The sequence below is a fragment of the Seriola dumerili genome, unplaced genomic scaffold (assembly GCF_002260705.1).
Source record: "Seriola dumerili isolate Sdu_G_001 unplaced genomic scaffold, Sdu_1.0 BDQW01000449.1, whole genome shotgun sequence".
Classification (NCBI taxonomy): domain Eukaryota; kingdom Metazoa; phylum Chordata; class Actinopteri; order Carangiformes; family Carangidae; genus Seriola; species Seriola dumerili.
In genome coordinates, this window is record NW_019174704.1 from 6,766,174 (window position 1) to 6,789,810 (window position 23,637).

Below are 23,637 nucleotides of genomic sequence, written 5' to 3' on the forward strand. Positions count from 1 at the left end.
ATGTGTTGATGTGTGCAGGGTTTAAAAAGCTAAAAAAAAAAGAAAATAATGGACAATTGTGACTGAGGACTTTTTTTAAAGAGCTTCTTTAGAAGAAGGACTTTAGAAGAGCTTCGGGTTTACATTAAAATCATTCTATATTTAACATGTAGAAGCTTCTAAGAAATGTTGCACTTTATGATCAACATGGCTGAGTTTCAATTAACTTTAAAGATTTAAGCTTTTGTGTTATAGTGCCACCATCAGGATCACTGTGTGATGATTTGTGCATGGAAGGAACATTTATTTTGAAAGAAAAACATTGGACAAAGACATTACAAAACAAACAGGTTGCTCAATAGAAGAAACATTTGAACCGAAACATAAAAAGTAGGTCTGTTTAGGCCGATTTAAGCCCATTTCCTGTCCTGTGCATCAGGTTGGGCCTGTTCAACAGACCCTGAGCATAAATCCTATTTAAATAGGGTAAAGGTGACACAGATTTTACATTCTAGTCTAATCCAGCTCAGTGAAAAACAAACCCACCCACCCATCCAGACAGGGAGCTCAAACACACTGATACCTGCATAGATCTGCCCACTACCCTTTCATCTGACAAGTCAGAGGTGAGATCTCAGAAATATAGTCACTATACCTTCATCTCCTGGAGTAACATCAATATAAAACATCAATTTACACTCATTCTTCCATTGCGCTGCCACAATGTTATCATTCTCAGGTGACTTGACTAAATAATGACTTGTTTGTGTTTTGCTGTTGTTCAAAGGCAAGTGGATAATCTTTTTGCTTTTAATTAATTCAGCGGAAAGTAACAATACCATAACATTTACACAATGGTATTGTCAAGTTGTGGAGTTGTCTTGTGATCCTCGGGCAGCTGAGCTGTAACTGCTCTTCGGATGATTAAACAGAGATGTGGTCAAAAACAGCTTTGGAAGTTGTTGTTCTCCCTCAGAAAATAATCTGTAATTGAGAATGTTGGTGCTGGCCTGGTGACCCAGTATTTACCTGAACTCACTTCACTTCATCAGGAAGAATTTTAATAGAAACATGAAATAATGTATGTCAGTTGAAGGCTGTCTCTGTTAAATGTAAAGAAGTGTAAATTCATGTTCAGTTTAATTTTGAAAATGAACTATATATATTAACTAATTAGTTTTTACAACCTTTAATGTTATTAATGACCTGCTTGGAATCAGCCTATATCATTTAAATGAGACATGACCCACAAAATACTGCGACTGCATTTCAATTAAGAGTTATTGTCAGTTTCTTTCGATAGAGGCACAGTACTTAGGTATTTTAATTTGTTTTGACAGTTTCTCACTAAGACATTTTTTTCCTTAAGAAGCTGCTGTGAGCTGACCTATTAATTGGTATGCTTGAATCCTGTTTTTGTAAAGGCAGTTGTGCTAACAAGATCAGCCACTCAAGTCTGTACACGCAATGTTATAAACGTGTAGCTACATAACATCAAAAGTTATTTTTATTCTGACACCAATTAGTTAATGAATACAGTTACTGTCCCTGGATGGGATTGATCAGGTACAGGAAGACTATTTTTATTCTGATTTGAGTCGGTGGTTTTATTAGCCACTAAAGTCCATTTAAAATGTCTCAAGATAGATAGATAGATAGATAGATAGATAGATAGATAGATAGATAGATAGATAGATAGATGTGCATGATTTTTCTTGCGGAAATTGTTATTATTATTATTATTATTATTATTAATTTCGTTTTATTTTTATATACATAATAGTTGTTGGAAGAGCAACACTCCTATGTTGTACGCATTGACTGAGAGCTCAAAATGATCCAGTGTGGACGTGACAGGTTACAGCAGCGGTCTGCGGTCTAATGGAGTAAAACGGGTTTCTCTCACTGACGCTCTGGCCCCATCCAAGGATAAACAAGGAGAACTGGGTCTTCTGTAGCAAGATGGCCGCCCATTCACTTTGCTTGTTAATGCATCTTTCGGGACAGCAGTTAACAAATCCAGGGATGAAGAGCCGTTTTCATTGGCTGAGAATACGTAGCCTACGTCAAACGTACGTACACTGTAGTGTACTGTACCAACCTCCAAGATGATATGTTCAGGGGCAGACAACGTGTACTGCCAAAGGATATCTCCATCATTCTCCCAGTTACCCCATGTGAATGAATTCTATTTACATGTTTTTTTTAAAGCTAAGTTTTATCTGACAATCAAATGTACTTTTATTGATCCCCTGTTGCGGAAATTCAAATTTGACACAGCAGCGCAAAAGAGTGGCAGTGCAAGGGGAAAATGTAATAAGAAATAAAAGAAGAATAGAACCAAAATCTAAAATAAATAAGATAATATAGAGATACTATATACAATAATAATATACAATACAATGTTGTTCTGTATGCTACATGTGCAGTATAAAGATAAAAAATAAAGTGGTTGTGCAGTTTGTCCCAATTCTATAGTAATTCTGTTGTAATAGATAACAGTGCAAATTTAGTTGAAAAACTTTAGAGTATTAAAAAAGTTAAAAAGTGAGGGACAGAGCGGCTGTGTTGAGCTGCCATTCACTCTCTGGAAGGTTTAACAATTTCTTAGAAATTCTTCAGCTGTTTCTTTATCATGTGATTGTGATGTGAAAGTGCAGAGGCGAAGCTGATCTCATGGGAAAGCAACAGATAGAATTATTAGTCAGTTTTCAAGGGGAAAGTCTTGGCTAGTATGCTACTGAGTAAAGAAGATACAGGAACAAACCAACAACATAGCCCAACAGACCCTAATCCCTGAACTCTCTCGGCCCAAACGTTTCCAAAGAACTGATGGTCACGCCACATATTGTTTTCGTCCCATTCTCTTGGACACGATATCTCAGTAATACCATGACGGAATTTCTTCAAACGTTGAAAAAAAGTTCACCTGGACCCAAGGACGAATTGATTAGATTTTGGTAGCTTAAGGTCAAAGGTCAAGGTCATTGGGACCTCACTAAACATGATTTTGGCCTTGTGAAGGCAATATCTTGAGAACTAATTTGGCACAAATGTTCACCTGGACCCAAGGATGAACTGGTTAGATTTTGGTTGTCAAAGGTCAAAAGTCAAAATCAGGGTGACCTCACGAAACACTTTTTAGCCATTACTCAAGACTTCACATGGCAATTATGACAAATATTCACACAAATGGTTCATATTTTATATGATTCTGGGGAAGTAACCTGAAACTAGTCTGTGTGGTGAAGGCAGACAACCGCCAGGCGGTAATTCTGGTTTATTGTTGAAATGACAAAAATGACAAATATAAGATGACAGATGCTAACAGATAACATATTAGTGAAATAGTGTGACAAAAAAACAAGCAAACAAACGTACACATAAGGTGACACAGAGGACAAGTGCTAACATATAAGATCAACAATAGGCGAGCATACGGACAATACTATGAAGCTGATATTCTGTGTGTGTGTGTGTGTGTGTGTGTGTGTGTGTGTGTGTGTGTGTGTGCGTGCGTGCGTGCATTTGTGTGCGTGTGCGCGTGTGTGGGCAAACCAGGCCACTGCACAAGGCAAGTGACATGATCCCCCACCCGGCCCCCCGGCAATGTGCGCAGAGGCCTCAGCAGGGGACAGTCAGGACAGGTCAGTGCAGGACCACCCTGCAGTTGTGTGAAGTTGTGTGTGCATGCATGTGTGTATGACGACAGGAAAGTACAGTGTAATATGAATTTAAATTGATGTGTATGAGGTTGGGTCAGAAGAAAAGATTGTGTGTCGGTTTGTTTGGGTGTGTGTGTGAGTCTGAGTATGATTGCAGGTGCTATGCATGTACTATGAATTGAAGTTTGTGTGTGAGGTAGTTAATTAAGAAAAAATTTAATAAAATTAGAAATAAATAAGTAAATATCGGTCAATATTGGTCACGCCACATTAACATCAACACACTCAATCTGTATAGGCTGATGTGACCCAGCCGAAACAAATGTCCCTGCCAAAGTATTATTGACTCTTACACATCGGTAAACATTTCCAACCAGATGTTTTCCTATCAAAATGTACTTCCAACCATAACTAATGAGGAAATCAGTACATGATGAAAACACATAATCATAATGTTCCCCCATGTTAGTAAAAAAATAGATCACCTAATGTGGTCTGCACCTCATGTAGTCTATGTTCTTTTGCTGTTGTGGATTGCAATATATGAGGTGTTTGTCTCTTTGTCAGTTTTTTTTCAGTCAAAATATTATATTATTGTAATATTAGAAAAATACTTGCAAACATGAAGATGGACATTTTTTTCAAGGAAGTGGAATTGAAACTGGGGAACTGAAACTGAAACTCTTTCTTCTGACAAAATAAAGCCATAGCAAACAAAAGAAAGGAAAAAATCCTTGTAATGACACAATGGAAAATAATACCAACCAAATTTGTTACATATAATAATAAAATATGTACATAAGAAGGAATGGACTAATTCCGAGCCTGTAAATGTTTCAGTATTGATTTCATTGGATAAGACATCACAATTAGTGGCGATTAACAGACGAGTCACTTTCACCAAGTCGTTTCTCGGAATTACGAGTTTACGAGGAGGTCGTGAAGTGCTCCCATGTCTGCGCACTGATGTAGCTAGCTGTGTGTGTGTGTGTGTGTGTGTGTCTGTGTGTGTGTGTGTCTGTGTGTGTGTGGTGCACAGTAAGTGGGAGGAGGAAACACTGCTGAGCCGAAAGCCGCTGACATGAAGGACAGATAGGAGCGGCCGCAGAACTGAACCTCCGCATCTGTCCTCCCGCCGGACGGTCGCGATGGATTTCGTGCTGAGCGGAGTGGCGGCGTGCGGAGCGTGTCTGTTCACCAACCCGCTGGAGGTTGTCAAAACGCGAATGCAGCTGCAGGGAGAGCTCCAGAGCCGGGGCACTTACCAGGTTTATTATCGCAACGTGTTCCACGCTTTTTACACCATCGGTAAAGTGGACGGACTGGCAGGCTTACAGAAAGGACTGGCGCCCGGGCTGGTTTATCAGTTTTTTATGAATGGAGTCAGACTCGGCTCGTACGCCATCATTGAGTCCTCTGGTTACATCCACACCAATGGAAGGGTCAGCGCGCTAAAAACCACGTTAGCAGGGGCTGTGGCTGGAGTGGTGGGGGCCGTGATGGGCAGTCCTGTATACTTGGTCAGTAGCAGATTTTTTCTTAGGCTGAGCAGGGTTGACTTCATTTTTTTGCATTGTTACTTTAGGTGTGACATTTCAAGGTGAGCTGTCAACTGTGGAGAGAAGTAAACACAAATTGTCTCCACTGACAGGTCAAGACTCATCTGCAGAGTCAGTCTACGTCCTCTATTGCGGTTGGACATCAGTATAAACACCAGGTAACACAATAACCAAGACTGGAGGTCTTATGAGTGACAGGCATCGTCACTTTACTCATGTGTGCCTCCTCTTCCTGCCAGGGGATGATCCACGCTCTGGCAGCCATCTACAGGGAGCATGGCATTCTGGGACTGTGGAGGGGCTCCAGTGCTGCTGTACCGAGGGTCAGCGTGGGGTCAGCTGCTCAGCTCTCCACCTTCTCCTCCTCCAAGGAGCTTGTGATTGACCTACAGGTTAGAAAATGGCTAGCTGAGGTGATCTTGACATAGAAGTCATCTAAATTCAGTGGTGATGATTAGGAACAGGCTGACTGGAGGAATGGTGACTTCACCATGGGTGCATGTCTTTGGTATGAGCTCACTGTTCAAGAATAAACAACTGTTTTGGGGAGATGTTGACTTTACTCATTGCTTAACTTAGATAAAGTCATTATGATTATAATTACATTCAAAGCAAAAAGGCCAAAAAATTAACAGGTTATAGCTTCTAAAATCCGCTTTTGTCTCATATGATAGTAAACTGAATCTGTTATCTGTTGGTCGGATAAAACAAACAGTTTGAAGTCATCACATTTGGCTCCTGGCATTTCTCAATGTTTGCAGATGTTATCAAGTCTAGACTGGCCAAAACTCTCTCTGTTTAAGAGTTAACTGAGGAAATAATTAGTAGATTCACTGATCATAGAATAATCAATAGTTACAGCCCTAAACTCAGAGGCAAGGGCTTGAGAAGAGACAAATTGTGGTCTGTAGCTGTGTACAGATTACAAAAGCTGTCATTGTGGCACTGACAAAGAGCTCGGCATTGCACTCTTCTGGAATAGAAATTGGACACCTTTCATTGCCCCCACCCGCCTGAAAACATGAGGCTTACACAACTAGTGAACCAGTTCACTGGGAGCAAGTGGCTGCTGATCCAGCCTCTACTTAAAAAAAAGGTATTTTATACTATATGCCAGGACCACATTGATCAACAGTGTTGTATTAATTTGACCATTCTGCAGAACTGAATCTTAAACACCGTGTGCAGTTTACTTGCACTACTTACTTAATTTCCCAAACTTCCTTTGAGCTGTTTTAAGTGGTTGGTGGGTGCTTGAGTGAGGGTGGAGGTGGGGTGTGTTCATTGCAGCATGAGCTGCAAGTCAAAGACCTCCAAAGAGGTAATACTTGTTCAGCTGGTGCTGATTCTTAAAAAGGCTCAACACAAAGTTCCTCTTCTGTTCAAACTAAAGTTTTCTTTTGTATTATCTTGTGTTGTAAAACTGTAGCTGTAGACTGTAGCTACTGGAGTGTGTGTGTGTGTGTGTGTGTGTGTGTGTGTGTGTGTGTGTGTGTGTGTGTGTGTGTGTGTGTGTGTGTGCAATATAGCCACTAAAAATAGAGCCATTCTTCCATTCAGCTGAATGTGGGAGATCATGACCAGTTCAAATTAGAAGTGCCTGCACACTTGGTGGTACCCTGATGATCATATACTGGTCTAGCATCACTGCGCTGGTGTGAGGGGTGTGCTATGTCCTGTCATTTCTCACTTGCATCATACTGTTACCTGAATGTGTGTTCCCAGTCCTCCTGTTTGAGGTTGTTGCCTAATAATATTGTAATGTTATTTCTCCAAGGTTTTCGCAAAGGACAGCTGGTTGGTGGCTCTGAGCGCTGGCATGATCAGCAGTGTGGTTGTGGTGTTGGCCATGACACCTTTTGATGTGGTGAGCACACGGCTCTACAACCAGCCTGTGGACCAGTTGGGCAAGGTTAGGAGACAGACTAATATGTTGAAGTTATGATTCCTAAGATTTTCATAACATCCATGCATGGCTTTTTTTTTTTTTTCATTTTTTCAGCAATAGCCATTCAACTTACTTATGCAGTATTCTGTTATTGCCTCTATATGGCCCATTTCATTGTAACTGCTAGGGTCTGCCTTTCCTATGTAAGATATTTTAGTACCAACCATAGACTGTATATAAAGATGGACGTAGCCTCAGTGACGTCATCCGTAGGTTTCTGGAGAGCGGTTTTAAAGATCAGAGTCAGCTTCTCCTCCGTCGCCATCTTGGCCGTGCCTGACTGCCTAACTCCCGGGCTAATGCATGGCTTGGTAAATAAGTGTGTGTGTGTGTGTTTTTGGAGTGGGGGGGGGGGGCTCACCCACCTGTCACTCAAAGCGATACGCCCTTAATTATGAGACTTAACACTTGAGAAAATGTAAATGGGTGAGTTATACCCCCCCTGCTGTAAAGTTGGGCGTTTTAACATGCGAGTTTATGGGGACTGAGTCGCTTTTGGAGCCAGTCTCAAGTGGCCACTTGAGGAACTGCAGTTTGTCACTTCCGCATTGGCTTCATTTTCAGCCCTGGAGGTTATCGATTGGTACCAATGCACAATGTAGCCTTGAGACTAGCAGCTCAAGGCTACTTTAGCTGCTACTACTTCAACACACCCGAATCTCTGATCAAATGGTTGGTGGTCAAGTTGCATTGTGGATGATGTAGGCATCAGATTTTGACAGGGAAGACAAATGCCTGGAATAAAAGTCTGTGATGATGTCTACGGTTCTGCTGCATCGATTTTGATATATTTTTTCATGTCCTCTGTGAGTCTAACAGTTTAATGTACGTGCAGTGCTAAATTGGTGGAGTACTGGTTTATAACTGATATAGAAGGTAGTAACTGGTCACAAAGGGGAGCTCAAACACTCATCACATCCAGCTGGGACATTCGGCTGACTGTCATTTTCTTGTCTTTAAGGGGCAGCTTTATAAAGGATTCACTGACTGCTTCTCCAAGACGCTGAGGAAGGAGGGCTTGACAGGACTTTACAAAGGCTTGGGAGCCTCTTATTTCCGGCTCGGTCCACATACCATTCTGTCTTTGTTCTTCTGGGATGAACTGCGCAAACTGTACCAGCAGTACAGATAACACCAGGGACGAGGAGACTGGGAAATGGGTAACTCATTAAGCTCTGAGTGCATAGGTTAAATGAGTCCTCATTTAATGAGTTCACTATTATGAGGTAAAAGAAAAACCAGGAGCTGCTCTCCTTTCTTCACAGGAAAGGTAAAGAGCAAAGGTAACATTTTACACTCCAATAAGAAAACAGATTAGTACAGTCAAAATGCATCAGGAAGCAGGGTGAAAATGTCAAAACTGCAGTCAAGAGCGCTGAACAGTTCTGTCTGACAGATATCATAAACACACTTGGATTAGTCTTGGTAACAACCAGTATGTGCTCAGATATGATGATCTACTCATTAGACCTCACCTACTAACATAGGTAATAGTCTAAACCAGTATATTCAAAGGGAAACAAGATATTTTGGCATGGTGATAAAATCTCATCAGACAAGCGTAGGAAAGAAGCACTGATGAAAATGTGCCAGTAACACAAAAGACATACATCAGCCTTGTATTGGAAGGAAGTGATGCAGACTATAACATCGCAACAGAATGAAGGATTCTGTGGGTGAGGGATTTCCTGTAAGCAACTTTGCCTTCAAGTTAACAAGTGTTGTTAAAGTCAAAGAGGACCTGCTGATCAGTGACCCACTGGTGAGCCCATCAGTACAAACTAGGGATCAACTGATATAGTTTTTTCAGGGCCGATACCGATTATTGGTAATCAAGGAGACCATATTTGGAACCGATACGCCAACACAAAACTACTGCTGTATAAGGACACTCACCGTGTCGTCCAGGTGTTTCTATTATGTTGTCCACCCCATTTATATCAGTGAAAGTAGGCTTAATAACAGAAACACCTCTGTATAATGTAATACAGCTACACACACTACATCCTCCATAATGATCATACAGCTGAATCAACAACGGTCTAAAACTATTTTATTACAAACTGAACATGATAACCTTCATGAAGGAGGATTTACTGCAGGACTGCTGTATTGCTCAGTTTTAGGTAGATGTTCCTAATAAACTAAGATGTTTCCCCCTTCCCCCTTTTAAAAAAATGATCTGAGAACATTTTTACACAGTAATTTTACTTCTAATGTAGTAAAATGTCTTTTCAGTAAGAGTAGTTAGTGATCGGTGATCGGTTATCGGTTTTTAAAAAAAAGAAAATTAAATAAACAATACAAATTATCGGAAAATGCTGATTTTACCACCGATAATCGGTCAGGCCGATAATTGGTTGATCCCTAGTACAAACTCTTGTAAAACAAACAAAATTTGTTCAAACCCGCAGAACTTTATTTTAAGTTCAAGTGGCGATCCTGAAGTTTCAACAGATACCAAACTTGTCATTTGGAGAAATGTCAATAAAATAAGGCCTTAAGTTTCAATCTTTTATTTGGTATAAACAAGTAAAACTGTAAACCCGTAATAAAATTGCATTTTACAACTCCTAGTGGATGCACCTCACCTTAACCAGAATCCCTGAGAGGTTTCGTTTGTGACAGTGAGTACCTTAGAGGCTACACTACACTACCTTACACATTGTTAGGTTTGTTCAAAATTTTTAAATCAAGTTCTCTTAACTACAGAATCTCTTTTGAGTTGATACATAATGTCTGTTTCTTTTTATATCATACATTACTGTTAAACAATTAACTATGGGAACTGTTAGAAATAAAAGAAACTAAATTAGTTGACTTTAAGTCAATGTATGTTAGTTTATTGTCTCTGTTCTACAAGGCGTTATCATACTAATTACTTTTCTCTTACTCAGCTGTATTTAAACACACTGTGTTTGACCTTCAGGGTCATACCAGGAGCAGCTTGTCAGTGCTGTGTGACAAGTTTTTCCTGTTGCAAAATTTTCAAATTCGCTCATTCATTTACAGTTAAAAAATCTAAATGCTTATAGTATGTATTTCAACAAACTTGCTTCCTATTCCACAAATAATATTACTTTTAAGGTGCTTTTTAGGTGACTGTCAAGGGTTGCCAGATCCTCTCTCAAGATCAACAAAACATTCAATTAAGAGTTTCCATCAGTTAGGAAATGTATTTTTAAAATAAATAAATCTGCAGCTAAATTACATTGTGATTTGCTAGTTATAAAATGGTTTGCCTTAATCATTTATCAAAAATAAAATTCTGATTTATGGGATACTACTATGACATAAATGTGCATGACAATGCCACCAGTCATACATACTTTCAAACAGTTTGTTCATTAGAATTGTCACACATTATTAATCATATGTCTGTGCGTTATGGCCTTTGAAGTACTGAAGTACTTTTGTTCAAGACAGAGGATTACTGAATTATCATTGATGCTCTTAAAATATGCAGGTATTGACATAAATGAAGACATGGTCTTCACCAGATTATTCACTTTTCTTCTGGGTTGGATAAGTTAGCATTAACATCATGCACATACAGTAAATGCACATCCTCCAGGTCAGCATGAGCATAACATGGCAGTACAGGTTCACAGCCACAGTTAAGAGTCCATTTTTCCTCACAGTTTGAGAAGTTCCCCTGACTCCAGCAGCTCACGGTCTTTCATTGCAAAAATATCAGACCATTTGCTGCACCAGTGCGCAGTTACTGACCCGTTCTGTGAGGCCTGTACCGTTAAGCCCACTAGTCAGATTGCCATGAGTGGACACTGTTGGTAACACAAACTGCTCCATAATGTGTGAGACAGACTGGGTGCTTTTTTCATGATGTGAACAATTCTTTGCAAAGTGTCAAGAATTTAATAACACGTTATTAGTTATTAGTGATTTGCAATGGTGGCTGGACACATTTTGACATGGCAGCACAATGTGATTGTCATGACACATACAGTAATAAATGCACTGTAGCTAGTAGGACACATCTGTCAACCCAATTTAGGTAACAGAAGAGAGGAGACTAATGTTATCTGAGTTTATTTTGTATCATTAAGTTAAAGCTTTGGTCTTATATAAAGAATGTTCCTTCGGTAAGGGTTGCCATTTTTATTCTTGTCAAGTAACTTTGTCTTCTCAATGTAACAACACTGTACATGTATTACAAACACTATATATGGTTCGTTATGGAGTTTTCGTATGTCTGGATTTCCCTGTAAATTTAATCCAAATGAACAAGGACACTACAGAAGTATCAGCTGTACTCTAGATTTCATACACTGACAGGACAATTATAATGAATAAGGTAAATCAGACTATAATAGTTTTTCCTAGACCACATTATTGGACTATTAAATTTGTCTTTGAAATAATAGCTCAAGAAATCCTGACCAGAAATGTTTCCTGTCAAACAAATTTTGTGCCAAACGTTGTGCCATTTTTTTTAGTTCACACCAAGCCAGCTGAACAATGTTTGGTGGTTCAGACACCAAAAAGTACTAAAATCACAAAACTAAACTAGCTGGTGACTCATTCAAAGAAAAACCACTATTTTTTTTTGTTTTAAGCAGTAATTGGCCTTTCTAGCCAACTACTGGCCAGGAAGACTCCTCAGTCAGATTTTATTAAAGGGTGAAAGACATCAACAATTCTGCCAGATTCTTAACATGGTATGCTGCCTACTAACTTAGCCATGCCATTATGATGAAGGTATTTTTGTTAAGGTAATTTGTTCTGTGAATGGAATGGAAACTAATTACTAAATTACTTAATGCTGAATATGGTTTTGGTACTCTTGTTTGGAAATTGCTCGACTCTGTTGCTGATGGTTCCAGTGTAAATTATCTGATCACTTATGTACTATATCATTAAACACGCGGACAGACGTCCTCTGAGTTGAGCAGGATGAGTGAATGTTACATGCAGTATCTTGATAATGTTTCTTGAATGTGTAACAAAATGCATTTCCTATAATGGGCAGACAACATTTCTGTGTAATGGACATGGAGAGCAAATAAATGATCAGGCTTTGTGGTGATGGACATTGTGGTGTTACTTTCCTTGTTTTTCATGGGCTGAAAATAAAAAGCTAATGTTCTATCATGTTATACTCAGCCTGTACTAATAGTTCTTTGCACTATTTTAATTATACTTATACTTTATACAGCTGAGCAGTGGGTGACTTGAGGTTCATCAGATTTCTAAGGATTAGATTAACCTTCCCACCACTACCATCAAAATTAACCAATGAATTTCCCCTCCAGCTGATGCAATTAGAGAACAGAAAGTGCAGCACTCTGTGCTTTCACACACATTATGCATTTATCATGTGACACAATGTTAAGTTCATCATTTTGACTGACAGATTGTGTTTAGCATATACAGAATAATTGGAAAGGGACTAATTACTTTGGAAACAGAGAAGGTAAAAATAGGGTAGTTAGGGTAGGTAACAGGACTACTGATCAGAGAGCACTGACCAAACATGACACAAGAACATTAGCAGCTCTGAGCGGCTGTTAGTCACCATGGTGCTTTGAGATAAACGCTAATGTATTAGCTGCTGTACCAGCAGGATAACATGCGTGTTAACCAAGTAAAGGTTTTCCATGTTTGTGTATGCTAACATTTGTTAATCAGCAAAATTTCATTATTCAGCACAATTCATAGTTAACCTTTATTTTAACTTGTATTTTGAGTAATACCTAAAAAGAGACTGACTGTCCTACATTAATTAGCTTGCATGAACCAAAAGTATATAGTTAGATTTTTTTAAATGCTTGGAGCATGTTCTGTGCTAAACTGGGAGTTAAAAAAGCCAGTGCTGTGCTTTGGATAGCTAACAGCGTCATTCAGAAAGTCACCTGTGTGACACTGCAAACATAATAGAAACCTAGGAGGAGGAGAATTTTGTGTAAACCCAGATAACAAACACATTTTCCTGTGCTGAGATAAAGGTGACTGAAGGTGACACTCCTGTTAATTCTGCATGCTTACAAACACCTGGAATCTGTGGCAACAATTTATTTTATTATTAAAGGTTCAGAGACAGTAATTCACAGCATCTTTAAATTTAGTTCACAGTACAGTTCAATAGATGTTTAAGTCAGAAAATCCATCCATAAAATATGAATATAAAACACTACATGTGTTGTTGTATCGGTCAAAACAAACAAGGTTAATGTGTCATTGTGGCACATGTGAAGCCAACGTCACTTGAGTGGGTCTTGGCTACTTGGTTACTGAGCAACACTCGACAGTTTGTTCACAGCGGCTGGAAATACTTGAAGCTCAGAGGCTAGTCCAGGGGCCTCATTCATGAAAGGGTTCTTACATCCAAAAAACTGGTGCTTTAGAAGAAAGTCCTGTACATAGGTAAAAAGTATTATTGTAATCATCAGCTTTGACACGAATTATCAGAGCTATTACACTATTCTTTCACAAAGCTGTCTCTTAATTACCCTCATTGTGACTTCAAGGTTGATAAAGTTCAATCTTACACGGAAGGAAAAATCTGATCAGAGTACTCATCCCTAAAAATACCATCAAACATAAACTTAACCTCCAGCTGCTCCACTGAGCTGCTCAGTAGCAGACATTACAAAGCTGTACTGCTCGTAAAAATGTCTGTGAGTAAGAAAGAGGATGGCTGGTAGTGGGTAGTCATGCTCAGTGAACCTGGAAAACTAATGTTAAAAAGTCTTAATGTGTTGTTTGGTTTTTTTTTTTCGATGAGATGTTTTTAAGTTGCACCACCACCACCACCTCTGAAGCCTGTAGGTGCATTCGAAATGACTCAGACTGGTGAGAGTCTTGTGAAAGTGTTTGAAGACTTGTTTGTGATGGTCAGTCAGTTTGTACTTGGATTGAAAGCAGTTAACTTTCACTTCTGACAATCTTAGTGAACCCAAATTGACAAACTGTACCAGAGCCACCAGGAAACTTTGTATACATCCAAGAACTGAATGTTTTATTTTGACAGTCACCTCCTGTTTCCCCTGAGAGTGAAGTAATTATTAAAATCACTACATGGCTACCATTTGCAATAATAAAAAAAACTGCAGAAATTTGAAAAACTTTGAAACAAAACAAAAACAAAAAAAGTTGAAATAAGAAAATGCATAAACCTATTAAACTGCATGAGGGTGGGAGTTCTCATTTACACAGATACAAAGCTCATAACTTGATCTAAAGTAGATCTGAGCGTAATACACAGACATGTTAGTACATAAAATCACTGTTAACATTTGCTGCTACTTCAGCGCTCTCTGGCACAGAATCACAAACCATTTCTTAAATGACAGAGTGTTCTTGCATAAGATGTGAGTGTTGTTGTCTCCGTTTTCCACCTCTACTCGTTCTTTTTAGTGCTGGTGCTGCTCCTGCAGCAGAGGACCTGGGCCACGAGGACACAGCTGAGACAGGCTGACAGTATGTGTGACAGAGTAGACAATGAGCTTCCTGTTTCCTGTGCACAAAGTTTTACACAATCTCAGTAAATAAAGGCAAACAACTACAGGTTAGAGTGGTGTAAAATATTCAGTTGTGCAGCTGTGTTTATGTTTGTGTATGATTCCTGACCTGTAGAGAAACAAAGACAACACCCAGAGACCCTGCCCACGTCAGTAACACAGACAGAGTGGACAGTTGGCCTGTGTGGCCGTTACGGTAGTTAGTTCCAGCCTGGAGAACCTGAAAACAACAAATCCAACAAATACGTTCACGCTCCTCTGATAAATTTGCATAGTTGCTTCGTGATTCAAGTTCTCAGGTCTTATTAATCACAGAACAGCTCAGAAATGGAGCTGGACAGTTAGTATGAGCCACTGAGTTGCTACCTTGCTTGTAATTAAAGCTGCCAAACTGGAGGCCTGCATCACTGAGACAACTGCTGCAGCTGCATAGGAGCCCAGCAGGAACATTACACCACCGTACGCCGCCAGGAACAGCATTCCTGCCACATGAACATGAAACAGGATAAGAGATGGATAAGACAAAAAAAACATGAGAAAGACTAAAACATTTGTTAACAGAAATGTACACACTGATGATTAAATATCCATCTAAATGGAAAGAGCAATCTATCAACATGCTTTCAGAGGAGTTGTGTAATTTCACTTCCAACAAAAGTTCACTGATAAAGTTTTATGGGGCAGATGGTAACAAACGCCACAGGGTGGCGCTACTGGAGAGCACTGACCAAACATACGACAGTAGAACTGTGTCAATGTCTGTCACATGAAACTCTGCTGTTATCTGATAAAACATTCTCCACAGTCATCGACTGGATGACAGTAGGACACACACAAGCTTTCCATCAGAATCCTTTTACACGTCTGAATTGTCCACATCCAGGATTCTTTTTTTCAATTTCTCAGAAATAATATGATTCATGCAGGATATGAGGATATTCTTGGCCATTCCAAATTACTCAGTTGAATGTTGAAAATACACAAAGGTGGTAAATTATCCCTAGACCTTGTATGGTGGGTGTATGTAAACTTTAAGGTCTGTAATGTTTGATCCACATGATTATTCCTTAATTCCTTAAAATGTCTCACAAATCTGTGCAGAACAAGTCATGAATATTGCCACAATCTTGATTTTTATCTCATTATTAAATATGTTTTTCATCTGTGCTTTGTAAAGACTTTTAACAAAACAGCTTTTAGCGTGTGGTAACTTTTTCTAAATGTAATTTATCATAAACTAGTTTAATCCTTCATGCTTCCTGAATTGAATTACAGTACTACCATGCACCAAAAGGTCTTTGCACAGAGAAAACATTTGTCAGTGCAAGCAGTTTGATGAAAACAAGGCTTGTACATCAAGTGCTCAATAGTAAGTGGTACATTATAACTGTTGCCAAAAAGCATTAGTTATCTGAACCTGTTATCTGAGACCACCCTCGACATAGAAAACATCAAGGGAAGTATTTTTTTCCCGTTGGCCAGGGATCTTTATAGAGGACATTTAAAAACAACAAATGTTGACCTAACTGATTCACTGACAGATGAAATATACGATCTGGTAAATACACAAAAATAATAATGAAAACTGATCTAAGTCAGTCCCACACACACCCTCCTGATACTGTAAATACTCCCTGGAGCACCAAATTCTGTGTTAATCCATCAAAACAAATGCGCTCTTTACTCCTAATTGAGTCATGTTTGCTAAAAACTAAAGTGTACAGCTGTGTTAATAAATTAGTTTTAGCCTTTTTTTTTTTTTTAAATTCAAAGCATATATTTATGAGCTATTTACACCTTTACCTCTTCAGTAGGAACAATGGGGCTGAGAGCAACAAGGAAGTTGAGAGATGGACTAACGCACTGTTGGTTTTGGTCTGGTTTTGGGCTATATATATATATATATATATATATATATATATGTATGTGTGTGTATGTACACCAGCTATATCCAGCTGTATCCTGTCAATATTATTTAAAATGTGCATTTGGAAAATTTGCAGATATGTGTGTTAACCTGTGAAAACATCAGCACGATGATGAAGGATGAGGAACATAATTGTCACTGTCTGCGCCAACGTGAAGAGCCTCTCAGCCCAGGCACTGTGGGGCAGTTCAAGTAAAACACACATAAGTGCACATGTATGATAAGAGAAACATACAGTCAGCTGCAAAACAGAAAAATACTCAGAAATTGAATGCAGTGAATGGACAACAATGGTTCCATTGTCTTGAACCCTGTGCTGAAGAATGAAATATTAATCTTTTACATTTACAGACTGGATTGCTACCCAGGAGCTTGTGTAAATTTCTCACTTCTGCAGCCAGTGAGTCACACATTCATAAAGCATGAGCAAACATGACATTAACATTGGTGGTTTCCAGCTTCACAGGAAGACAGAATGGTGTAATAGAAAAAAGTCAGCTGCTGCCCTGAGGACAAAAACCCCTTGTTGATGAGAGATGAACAAGTACCAAATAGCTCAGCTACTGTGAATCATGACCACCAAAACAAACCCATGGAAAAAGTAAAACAATGCAATTAACTACTGAGTGTATGACACTGTCTTTGACCTATTTAAAACCCGCTCATCAAATACATACAAGAGTGGGAAGCTGTTGGCCACGGCGTACACGACAGGACATGAGAAAGCATAAAGTTGCAGCAGGACAGAGGGCAGACTCAGACCGTCTGCACTTCCTCTCCACAGTATCTTCAGCAGCTGAGGTAACTGTGCTGCAGGGAGACAGCACACACGGAGGTGAGGATGGAGGAGGTTAGCATCAATATGTAAACTATGAATAACACCAATCAATAAAACATTGTTATTCACATGAAGAATGAATTAGTTAGCATATCTGTGAATCTGAGGCTGAGCAACTGCCAGTAAGACTAAAACCAACACTAGCTTCTTATTTATAACTGATCCAAAACACATAATACTGTAAAATAACTTATAAATTACCAGATTAAATTTCATTGCATTTCCCATGAACAAGTGGAAATATCTGTACCTCTGCATAAACAACTTTTTAATACTGTGGTTTGGTTGTCATGTCATGTCACTAGAGCACTGAAAGGTTCTTGTTAGAATTTTAAATCCTAATCTGATCCTTGTGTTGACAATATCCAATCAATAAAGGTTAATGAATCACTATATTGTTCATGAAATAATATGAGTGATGAAAGAAGGGGATATATAACATTTCTTTCTTGTAGTCTTCTTTAAAAATCCCCCATGTGAGTATGTCAGGAGTGCAAACTGTTATCAGTTAGTTGTTAGTGTCCTGCTGCTTCACATGATTGAATCAGATAGAGGTTTGGGCTGAGGAGAAATCTTACCCAGGAATGTGTCCAGTATGATCCAAAATACGGCAGTTTTGTTCAGTACAAACTTTAGGCACGGCACTGTGGCATACATGAAAAATGTTAAAACAATCAGACCACAACAGATGTTTAACATCTGCAGTACTAGGCCGATGCCTATTGCTGAATAACATAGTGAAAGACCACTTCTGTGCCTAAACCGTGAAACAGAAATTTTTGTAAAACAGAATATATAGTATAATACCCTATGTGCACACCATAATATCAAAGTTTTAGGTTACAAATTAAGTTTGCAGTATTGCATAAGTGGGAGAGGGGAAAACATCTTCCACGCCCACGTCAACGCAAATCTGCGAAAAATTCTCGCAAACATTTCTCCCGCCCTCTCCCACATTGGAAGTAGCTCACCGTGCAAGTGAAAGTTGACGAAAAACTCCTCATAGCATTTTTCTGGCATTAAATGTGTAACCAGGAAGTCTTTGACGGGACACGTTGCCATAGTACGGTCAGTTGCGGCCAGGAGGGATCCTCGGTGGCTCAAAGGTGGTTCAAAGGTTCCCCAATATTTGTGAAGAGGACACAGAGCCTGGACTCTTCACTGCTACACTAGAGGGTCTTCCTGCGGTGTCCGGAAGTCCACAGTCACGTAAGTCTACTCTTGTTGGAAAAGTTGGTTTCCCTGTGGATATTCACAGGCAAATACTACACTGATACATTTGAAATTTCATGGTTCTGCTATTTTAAAATCTCCTCTAGACAGGTTTTTTTTCCCCAGCAGCAGAGACAATTCTGACCAGTTTACAAATACAGAGAGGTCCATGAAGAAAACCTGTTCCATACTGCACACAACCTGGGATTGGGACAACGATTCACCTTTCAGCATGACAGTGACCCAAAGCATAAAGCTGGAGTGGCCTCTGACTGTCCTTGAGTGGCCCAGCCAAAGCTCAGACTTAAACACCATAGCACATCTGTGGACAGACCTGAAACTGGCAGCTCACAGACACTTCCCATCCAGGGTGATGCATTAATTAATTGCAGGTTTTAATAAATTACTTTTTGTACAAGTGTAAAAAACGAGAGAGAGAATGTAACTGCATCAAGATAAAATATCTTCTATAACACCATCTGTCTCCACACCCTACACATCTTGACAGATTTATTCCAACACTTTTCAAACTATGAATCTTCACAGCAACCACCATCACTTTGCCATGCATCAAGTAAAGTTGGCATAACATTTCCTGACAACTATTTTCTGGCATTAAATAGTAGAAAGAAGTAACTCTTTTATGTGGTAAAATAGACAGTAGGCTTCACAAAAATTATAGACAATTTCCATGTTTTCATGAGTTTGCATCTCTTGTTTGGCAATTGTGAATACAACTTAATGAGTTATAGATTGACTGAAGACCTTGATTATCTTCTAGTGTAATGTTAAATTCAAAACATGCATTTAAAAACTGAACATTTAAATAAGTCTAAAGTTTACCAAATTAAAAGTATTGTTTTTTATGGGTAGAAAGCCTACTGGATTAAAATTACTCAGGCAAGTACAATTCACAACAACAAAGTGCATGTCAGTCCCCTAATCACTTAGTTACATCTCCCACATCAATTTCACCATCATTAATGGTATTCAGCCGCCAATGCAAATACATTTCTCTTTTTTTGGTCTGGCGGGGCTCCTCTTCTCTGAAAACAGGAAGGATTTGAATGAATACCATCTTGAACAAGAGGTTTTTACAGCAGTTTGTTCATTCTCTCTCTGACAACATGTGTAGTGGAAAATGCTCCCGTTGCATTGCTGGTACTCTGTACCCATTAATACTCCTGTCCATCATCTGTAACATTGTGTTGTTCTTTCCTGGCTGGGACATCAAGTATGTCAAAAATGGACATATTACTGAGGAGGTGAAATATATGGGGGGAATCATCGGCGGGGGGATACTGGTGAGTTGTCTTTTCTCCTGCCTGTTACTGACGAACATGACTCTGGAGTAAAAGCCACCGTAAAATTTGTCTCTGAAATGTAATGTGCAGCCTCAGGTAAAACTGTGTATTGTTTTTGTTTTTTTCGTTTGCAGTGGTCATCTTTCCTGCTCTAATTTTGTGCTTCAGGGTGAAAGATCTGTGATTCTCTTGATCTCACAAAAACTTGATACTGATCTATGACACTATTATGAGGCACATTTCATCACAACTGAAGCAACATCTCTAATTTTAAATGACACGACTGGCGCAGTTTGAAAAGGTCCACAAAACCTGAAGACTGACTCCTGGAAAGTTTCCCAAGCACAGAATTGTCTCAACTAAACTTATGAACTATTTTGAACATATTTTAAACTGATATTGATAATTTCCTTGTTATTACAGATGTTGTTCCCAGCATTTTACATCCAACTGACTGGAGAGCAGGGGTGCTGTGGGAATCGCTTCGGGGTGAGTCATTCACAAGTAGCCTTTTCAGTTGCTCAGCAAAAGATAAAGGAAAAGGTCGGCAAGCTAGTAAGAGCACCTTGAGCAAATTATTTTATCAAACTATTATTTTTAAGGACACACTGTAATGGACACCAGTCAAGCTGAGAAATACTCTCATAAAAAAAGAAACATGCTGAGTAGTGCTGCATCACTTCACAACATTTAAGTCCTCTTGAGATAGATAATGGACAACCACAGCACAGTGCAGTTCTCCTTTTTTCTTTTCAAAAAGACCATTTATTTATAGGATCAAGACCCATGCAAGAGGCTTACTGAAATGCATTTTAAACTTGAAACATACTGATTATCATCTTAAAATATTTTGAATGACATAAAATTTAGAAAAAGTTTTAGAAAAGTTTTTTCATTCATTTGAATTTTTCTTTTTAAAGGTTATTAGTCATAATAACACTGTCGGATGTCGTATGCAATACGCCACTAGTTTAAACAGTAAATACAAATGGTAGATTTACAGTGCCTAAATTAACTCCTTTTTACGCGTACACTTACTGTGTTAAACTAAATGAAAAACTTACATTACGTATTTATATGTAACTTATATTACACTGTATTATAAGACAATTATTTAATTTTTTGTCATTAATAACTGAATAGGTAATTCTTATAACATCAGTGAATGTTAATTATGAAACAGTGAATTATACATAAACTGAAATACATATAGTGATGTCTATTGTTTTTCACTGAATTACTTTCTTTGATTTCGATTCATTTAGCCATTGTAAATCGTCCATAATATGCAGGTGAGAACCTACTATAATAGAAAGTCCTCAGTAGAAATTATCTGCACTTTTTAATTTATGTAAAATGAATTGAGGCCAGCCTTTAGTCTGTCTTGTTGGTGTTGGGAAAATAAAATACACTACAGTACAACAGAAGAATGAGGAAGGTGATAAGAGATACATATTTCCTTAAACTCATAAATAATTAATTCATCAATAACTTTAAAAATATGTTAGGAGTAAAAGGGTAAAATATTGAGCATGGCTAAGAATCCAGTGTTAATAGACAATGTCTAACAGTGCATTAAAATGTTTCTGACCTTCCGTTCTCTTTTGACTTCTGCAGATGTTCTTATCGATTATATTCACTGCAGTGGGTGTGACTGGTGCCCTGTACAGTTTCACTGTGGCAGTGTCTGGTCTGGGTAATGGGCCCCTCTGCAAAATCAATAGCACATGGACAACACCTTTCAAAAACAGGTGACAGATCATCATTTTGTACAATAATTTTTCTGATGACATTTGTTCACATCATGAAGTTCTGGTCCTTTTAAAGCCTCTTCTTTTACATAGTACCTTCACCTACCTGACTGGCAATAAGTACTGGCAAGAATGCACAGAGCCCAAGAACGTGGTGCAGTTCAACATGGGACTGTTCATTACTCTGATAGCAGCCAGCTGTCTGCAGGGGTTACTCTGTGCCATTCAGATGATCAACGGCCTCTTTGGCTGCCTGTGTGGAATATGCAACAACAAAGGGGTAAAGACTTAGAGGTCTAAGAGGTCATACGTTGCTTTTCCATGTTGTCGGGATGTCTGAATCCAGACATTTCTTGCCCTTAACTTAAGTTCAACTCTCTTTTATCTTATACTATTTTATTGTTTATTTTGTGTTTGCTTTTTAACTTACAGGCACTTTAACTTCCTGCTCAGGAGGCCTCTGATCATTTGCATTTGTCATACCACATCTGTAAAGGTGACTGGTGCTACCAGCTGGAGGCTAAGAGCAGTGTTCCTGGCTGCATCTGTATAAAATTATTGCATTGAAGTTGCTGTTGTCTCTGATAACAGATTTTGCATTTTTTATTGTAGTGATGCTTTACACTGCAGTGTATTATGGTATGTTGTGAGAAGAATTAAAAACAATTCATGCTAATTGTATGGTCAATCTGAAATAAACTGCTTTAAAATATAAGGTGCTGGGGCATCATGTGACGTAGTGGTCTAAGCAGGCACCCCATGTGTAGAGGCTACAGTCCTCGCTGCCGTTGGCCCCGGTTCGCCTCCTGCTTCGGACGGCCTTTGCTGCATGTCATTCCCCCTCTCTCGGCTTCCCCATTTCCTGTCTCTCTCAACTGCACTATCAATAAAGGCATAAAAAAGCCCAAAAAATAAAAAAAAAATAATAAGGTGCCGATCCACCGCTACATTACAACGTTTTGTTTTATCATTCATATAAATATCTGCCTTATTGTGCCTTACTGTCAAAACAATATATACCTGGATTCCCACAAGCAATTGCTAAATACAGGACAAAGTTCTTCTTTTCATTTTACTCACCACTGATACTGATATAAATGTTTCAGTGTCATATAAACTTACTGATGCATATCTGACTCTTGGTCCACTTGTAGGGAGGCCAGTAAGTTAGACATCAAAAGTAGCTTCTAATGTATGAGAAGGTTACCATATATATTGTATAATAATTTTTCCTCACATGGCTTCAAATGAAACAAGTAGGCGGTCCCTCAGAGTCCCCATAGGCAACTGCCACGGAAATCATAACTGAAACCTAATAATTATTATTTATGTCTTTATTTCATTTCCACACAGGTCAATGGAGAATTAATTCTCTATTTATTTATTTATTTATTCATGTTTATGTGGTTGTTTTTCAAGAGTAAAAGCAAACATCAAACTGCTTAAGAAAAGGCTGCTCGGCTTAGATTGGTCCAGAATCAAAGTAAAATTAGATATAATTCAGGTGATAAGAGAGAATAAAAGCAATAGTCCTAACCTCATCAAGAATGAAGAATTTGCCTTAGATCTCTTCTTCTAAATATCTTGTGTTATCCTTATCACGGCATGTTTTCAATGAGTGAGAACAGGATACAAACCTGGAATCAAAAAAGGCCATAATCTTAGTGAGTGTGCACTGGAATAACTAACAATTTAAAACAATACTATTTCCCCTCCCCTTGTGGGAGGAAGGAAACTCCAAGTCACTGGTATGTGTTCTATCTATATCATAACTCGAGTTCACACTGCCTCACCCAAGTGTTGCTAGGAAACATCAAATGTTTTGGATTGCTTTTTTTTTTATTTCATATTGTCTTCAATTTACTGATACGGTGAGGAAACAACTGCAGACAACTGCTCACTAGAAACTAAAAAATGTAGCCCAGTGTCTGGTTAGTGTTTAACTACCAACAATGTGTAGATGTCAATGACAC

At 38.7% G+C, this 23,637-nt stretch overlaps 3 protein-coding genes across 3 annotated transcripts; 2 read left to right on the forward strand and 1 right to left on the reverse strand.

Moving 5' to 3' along the window:
- Window positions 1–4,735: 4,735 nt before the first annotated feature.
- LOC111234610 (solute carrier family 25 member 35) lies at window positions 4,736–9,409 on the forward strand. Its single transcript, XM_022762776.1, has 5 exons — window positions 4,736–5,164; window positions 5,296–5,361; window positions 5,443–5,595; window positions 6,981–7,115; window positions 8,113–9,409. Exons 1-5 carry the CDS (start codon window positions 4,793–4,795, stop codon window positions 8,281–8,283), a joined length of 897 nt encoding a protein of 298 aa, XP_022618497.1. The 5' UTR covers window positions 4,736–4,792; the 3' UTR covers window positions 8,284–9,409.
- Window positions 9,410–13,878: 4,469 nt separating this feature from the next.
- LOC111234471 (mannose-P-dolichol utilization defect 1 protein-like) lies at window positions 13,879–18,491 on the reverse strand. The gene is made up of 7 exons (XM_022762586.1): window positions 18,369–18,491; window positions 17,976–18,041; window positions 17,237–17,369; window positions 16,650–16,735; window positions 14,999–15,114; window positions 14,742–14,852; window positions 13,879–14,628 (listed from the first exon to the last, which is right to left on the reverse strand). Exons 1-7 carry the CDS (start codon window positions 18,457–18,459, stop codon window positions 14,512–14,514), a joined length of 720 nt encoding a protein of 239 aa, XP_022618307.1. The 5' UTR covers window positions 18,460–18,491; the 3' UTR covers window positions 13,879–14,511.
- Window positions 18,492–19,725: 1,234 nt separating this feature from the next.
- Window positions 19,726–22,320, forward strand: LOC111234570 (transmembrane 4 L6 family member 4-like). Its single transcript, XM_022762720.1, has 5 exons — window positions 19,726–19,913; window positions 20,337–20,402; window positions 21,531–21,664; window positions 21,758–21,944; window positions 22,097–22,320. Exons 1-5 carry the CDS (start codon window positions 19,737–19,739, stop codon window positions 22,103–22,105), a joined length of 573 nt encoding a protein of 190 aa, XP_022618441.1. The 5' UTR covers window positions 19,726–19,736; the 3' UTR covers window positions 22,106–22,320.
- Window positions 22,321–23,637: the final 1,317 nt, after the last annotated feature.

Bases quoted from the DNA above. Each gene is read 5' to 3' on its own strand.
- LOC111234610 (XM_022762776.1), top strand. From the start codon at position 4,793: ATGGATTTCGTGCTGAGCGGAGTGGCGGCGTGCGGAGCGTGTCTGTTC. The intron at 5,165-5,295 runs GTCAGTAGCAGA...CTCCACTGACAG, and splicing joins TGGGCAGTCCTGTATACTTG to GTCAAGACTCATCTGCAGAG. The intron at 7,116-8,112 runs GTTAGGAGACAG...CTTGTCTTTAAG, and splicing joins CTGTGGACCAGTTGGGCAAG to GGGCAGCTTTATAAAGGATT.
- LOC111234471 (XM_022762586.1), bottom strand. From the start codon at position 18,459: ATGGCAACGTGTCCCGTCAAAGACTTCCTGGTTACACATTTAATGCCA. The intron at 17,370-17,975 runs GTAAGATTTCTC...GTCTCCCTGCAG, and splicing joins CATACTGGACACATTCCTGG to CACAGTTACCTCAGCTGCTG. The intron at 14,629-14,741 runs GTCAGGAATCAT...CTTTGTGCACAG, and splicing joins TTGTCTTTGTTTCTCTACAG to GAAACAGGAAGCTCATTGTC.
- LOC111234570 (XM_022762720.1), top strand. From the start codon at position 19,737: ATGTGTAGTGGAAAATGCTCCCGTTGCATTGCTGGTACTCTGTACCCA. The intron at 19,914-20,336 runs GTGAGTTGTCTT...TTGTTATTACAG, and splicing joins TCATCGGCGGGGGGATACTG to ATGTTGTTCCCAGCATTTTA. The intron at 20,403-21,530 runs GTGAGTCATTCA...TGACTTCTGCAG, and splicing joins GCTGTGGGAATCGCTTCGGG to ATGTTCTTATCGATTATATT.